Below are 3,589 nucleotides of genomic sequence, written 5' to 3'. Positions count from 1 at the left end.
AATAAATGTGTTTTTTTTTTTTTTTTACTTTTTAAAATAATCAAAAAGATAGTTTTAAAAACAACAATAGAAAAAACAAAATGCCAAAATTATTTCAATATCATTTTCCTAAGTTGAAATTTAGGGGTTACGGTTCAGGACAACCACCTCCCAATTGAAAGTAACCAGTAAACTCTGCTCCTTTTTATCATCACTTTATTGCTTCTGCTCTTCTCTGGCTTTGCTCAGTCAATTTCTCAGCTGATTGAAGCTGATATTTTGAGTACCACACAAGACTTGCTGTTAACAGGTTTTAGGTATTAGATTAGTCTGCTGACTAGTTCTGTTACCAGACACAGCAGATATTTTCTGACAGGATCTGGATCTTAATTATCTGGCATGGAGGCATGATCTAACAACCTTGAGATCATCAGGATCTTTGATGAACGGTTTGCTCCAAGAGGCTTTACTTTCACTGTTCATTTTATATTATGTATTATTTTGGCAAAGTGGTGGCTAATTTCCATGAATTAATCTAAACTTATTCATAACTCTCCGACCTGAGTTATTATTATTATTATTACTATTACTAATAGTATTATGACAGATCATCTCCTGACCAGACATGAGTCACAGACAGACTCGAAGTGTCCGGATGTTCGTGCTTTAAGCTGCCCAAAACAACAACTGTATGAAACACTGCACACGCCCTTCACTGATGCTCATTTCATTAAATTCACTTCCAAACTGTTTCTGAAACACACAGAGGACGAGTTTAATCTTTTATCAACTTTTCCACTTAAACGAGGCATTAAATGCACACGCGGCTTTGTTCCGTGGCTGATGCTCGCCTTGAGTTTGATCTGACCGGGGCAAAATAAACATTTCCTCGCCGCGTATTTTAGTCTCCACATAAAGCCAAGAACCTCTGCTTGGTGTTCACTTTGTTTCTACTGCGCCAAACTATTTTAGCACTCGAGTTTTGCTCTTAAATGTAGGAGAAGAAAACACAAGCGCGAGCGGCTCGCGGACGCTCGCAGACACAGAGCGGGCAGGTTGAGTCTATAAGGTTCTCATGTTTTAAATAAGAGCGCAGCGCAGTTCAACAGCTGCTCATTGCTTAATCTAGAGAGCGTCTGGTTTACTGTTAAACTACACACAGAGAGAGTAATGGCAGAAACCGCCCCAGCTGCTGCCGCTCCGCCGGCCAAAGCACCCAAGAAGAAGTCTGCAGCTAAAGCCAAGAAAGCAGCAGGTCCAGCTGTCGGTGATCTGATCGTTAAAGCCGTGTCTGCGTCCAAGGAGAGGAGCGGCGTGTCTCTCGCAGCCCTGAAGAAAGCTCTCGCTGCCGGCGGCTACGACGTGGAGAAGAAAAACTCCCGCATCAAGCTCGCCATCAAGAGCCTGGTGACTAAAGGCACCCTGGTGCAGGTCAAAGGAACCGGCGCCTCCGGCTCCTTCAAGCTCAACAAGCAGCAAACCGAGACCAAGAAGAAGCCGGCGAAGAAAGCGGCTCCTAAAGCGAAGAAGCCCGCGGCCAAGAAACCCGCTGCTGCCAAGAAGCCCAAGAGCGCAGCGGCAAAGAAGCCCGCCGCTAAGAAATCGCCCAAGAAGGCCAAGAAACCCGCTGCAGCCGCTAAGAAGGCGACGAAGAGCCCCAAGAAGGCAAAGAAGCCCGCAGCGCCTAAGAAAGCAGCCAAGAGCCCCAAAAAGGCCAAGACTGCAAAACCCAAGGTCCAGAGCAGGGCTGCAGTTCCCCGTCGGTCGTGTTCACAGGCTTCTCCGCAAAGGTAACTACGCACAGCGCGTCGGTGCCGGAGCTCCCGTTTATCTGGCGGCTGTGCTCGAGTATCTTACCGCTGAGATCCTGGAGTTGGCTGGAAACGCCGCCAGAGACAACAAGAAGACCCGCATCATTCCCCGTCACCTGCAGCTGGCGGTGCGCAACGACGAGGAGCTGAACAAACTCCTGGGCCGAGTGACCATCGCTCAGGGCGGCGTGCTGCCCAACATTCAGGCCGTGCTACTGCCCAAGAAGAGCGAGAAACCCGCCAAAGCCAAGTAAACCGATTCAAGTCTGTTTCTGAAACCCAAAGGCTCTTTTTAGAGCCACCCATGTTATCTCTCACAGAACACTTTTCTTTAACTTAATTTCGTCAGTAGCGTACATACCGCAAGGGCGTTTAATAAAAAAATGTATAATTCAAAATGAAATGTCCATAAAGAATAAATGGACATTTGTAACCGCAATAACAGCCGCGAGGCGAGCTGTGGCGGAGCTTATGAATGAGTGATCGCATCACATTAACAAAATATGTTCTTTAGATGGTGTCTTCAGTGTATTTGTAATTTTATACAGGTGGTAAGGTAATTTTGATGATATCGGATTAATGAATAGTTTAAAGCTTTGGAATAAAATAACGTATGAAGCCTAAATTGGTGTGCTAGCGTAAAGTGTATTTGTGGTGATGCTTGTAGTACTAAACATAGGGCTGGGAATCGATTCCAAAAAGAATCGAATTCCAAAGAAAATATTCGAAAGGTTGGAATCGATTCCTCATTCAGAGCCGTTTTCAGTTCAACAAAGCGACTCGAACCAGGTGAACTACTTGACTGATTCCAGTACAGAACCTATAGGATGTTGCGCATGCGCGACTGAACGAATCACTCCCCGAGACGACTCGTTCCTCCCGAGTCACATTAAAGATTCGTTCAAAACGAACGAATCGTTCAAGAACGACCCAACACTAGTCTTCAGTGTATTTGTAATTTTATACAGGTGGTAAGGTAATTTGATGATATCGGATTAATGAATAGTTTAGAGCTATGGAATAAAATAACGCGAGTATGAAGCCTAAATTGGTGTGCTAGCGTATTTGTGGTGATGCTTGGAGTACTAAACAAGAACAAAGCAATTTGAGCGGGAAACACAACCAGCTCCGTTTGAAAACAGGAGACGCGCAGTCATTGGCTAGCAGTATAGCGCATACGTCACACATCAGCCAATCACAAGCCTCTGCACCTTTATGACGCCATAAGCAGTGGCTGTATGAGGCTTTAAAAGCAGACGCATAACATAGAGCAGCATTTTCTACTTACGCAGAGCAGAGACCAAAATACATCTGAACAATGGCACGAACCAAGCAGACCGCTCGTAAATCCACCGGAGGTAAAGCCCCGAGGAAGCAACTTGCTACTAAAGCCGCCCGGAAGAGCGCCCCAGCCACCGGCGGCGTCAAGAAGCCCCATCGTTACAGGCCCGGGACCGTGGCTCTCCGAGAGATCCGCCGCTATCAGAAGTCCACCGAGCTGCTGATCCGCAAACTGCCTTTCCAGCGTCTGGTGCGAGAAATCGCTCAGGATTTCAAGACGGACCTGCGCTTCCAGAGCTCCGCTGTCATGGCGCTGCAGGAGGCCAGCGAGGCTTATTTGGTCGGTCTGTTTGAGGACACCAACCTGTGCGCCATCCACGCCAAGAGAGTCACCATCATGCCCAAAGACATCCAGCTGGCCCGCCGCATCCGCGGAGAGCGCGCTTAAACCCGCCGCTGCTTCAGCCGCATTACACCCCAAAGGCTCTTTTAAGAGCCACACAATCATTGAATGAGAG

The 3,589-nt window shown here is 47.1% G+C and overlaps 2 protein-coding genes across 2 annotated transcripts; both read left to right on the top strand.

Annotated features, from left to right (window-relative positions):
- The first annotated feature begins 948 nt into the window (after positions 1 to 948).
- On the top strand, positions 949 to 1,861 carry LOC107745482 (histone H1-like). The gene has a single exon (XM_016559370.1). The coding sequence runs from the start codon at positions 1,150 to 1,152 to the stop codon at positions 1,771 to 1,773; it is 624 nt and encodes a 207-aa protein (XP_016414856.1). The 5' UTR covers positions 949 to 1,149; the 3' UTR covers positions 1,774 to 1,861.
- A 1,223-nt stretch (positions 1,862 to 3,084) lies between these two features.
- On the top strand, positions 3,085 to 3,577 carry LOC107745486 (histone H3). The gene has a single exon (XM_016559374.1). The coding sequence runs from the start codon at positions 3,109 to 3,111 to the stop codon at positions 3,517 to 3,519; it is 411 nt and encodes a 136-aa protein (XP_016414860.1). The 5' UTR covers positions 3,085 to 3,108; the 3' UTR covers positions 3,520 to 3,577.
- The last annotated feature ends 12 nt before the right edge of the window (positions 3,578 to 3,589 follow it).

This window comes from Sinocyclocheilus rhinocerous, unplaced genomic scaffold, assembly GCF_001515625.1.
Source record: "Sinocyclocheilus rhinocerous isolate Xijiao unplaced genomic scaffold, SAMN03320098_v1.1 scaffold3851, whole genome shotgun sequence".
Lineage (NCBI taxonomy): Eukaryota > Metazoa > Chordata > Actinopteri > Cypriniformes > Cyprinidae > Sinocyclocheilus > Sinocyclocheilus rhinocerous.
Note: the sequence above shows the minus strand (reverse complement) of the source record. Positions and strands in the feature narration are given on the sequence as shown.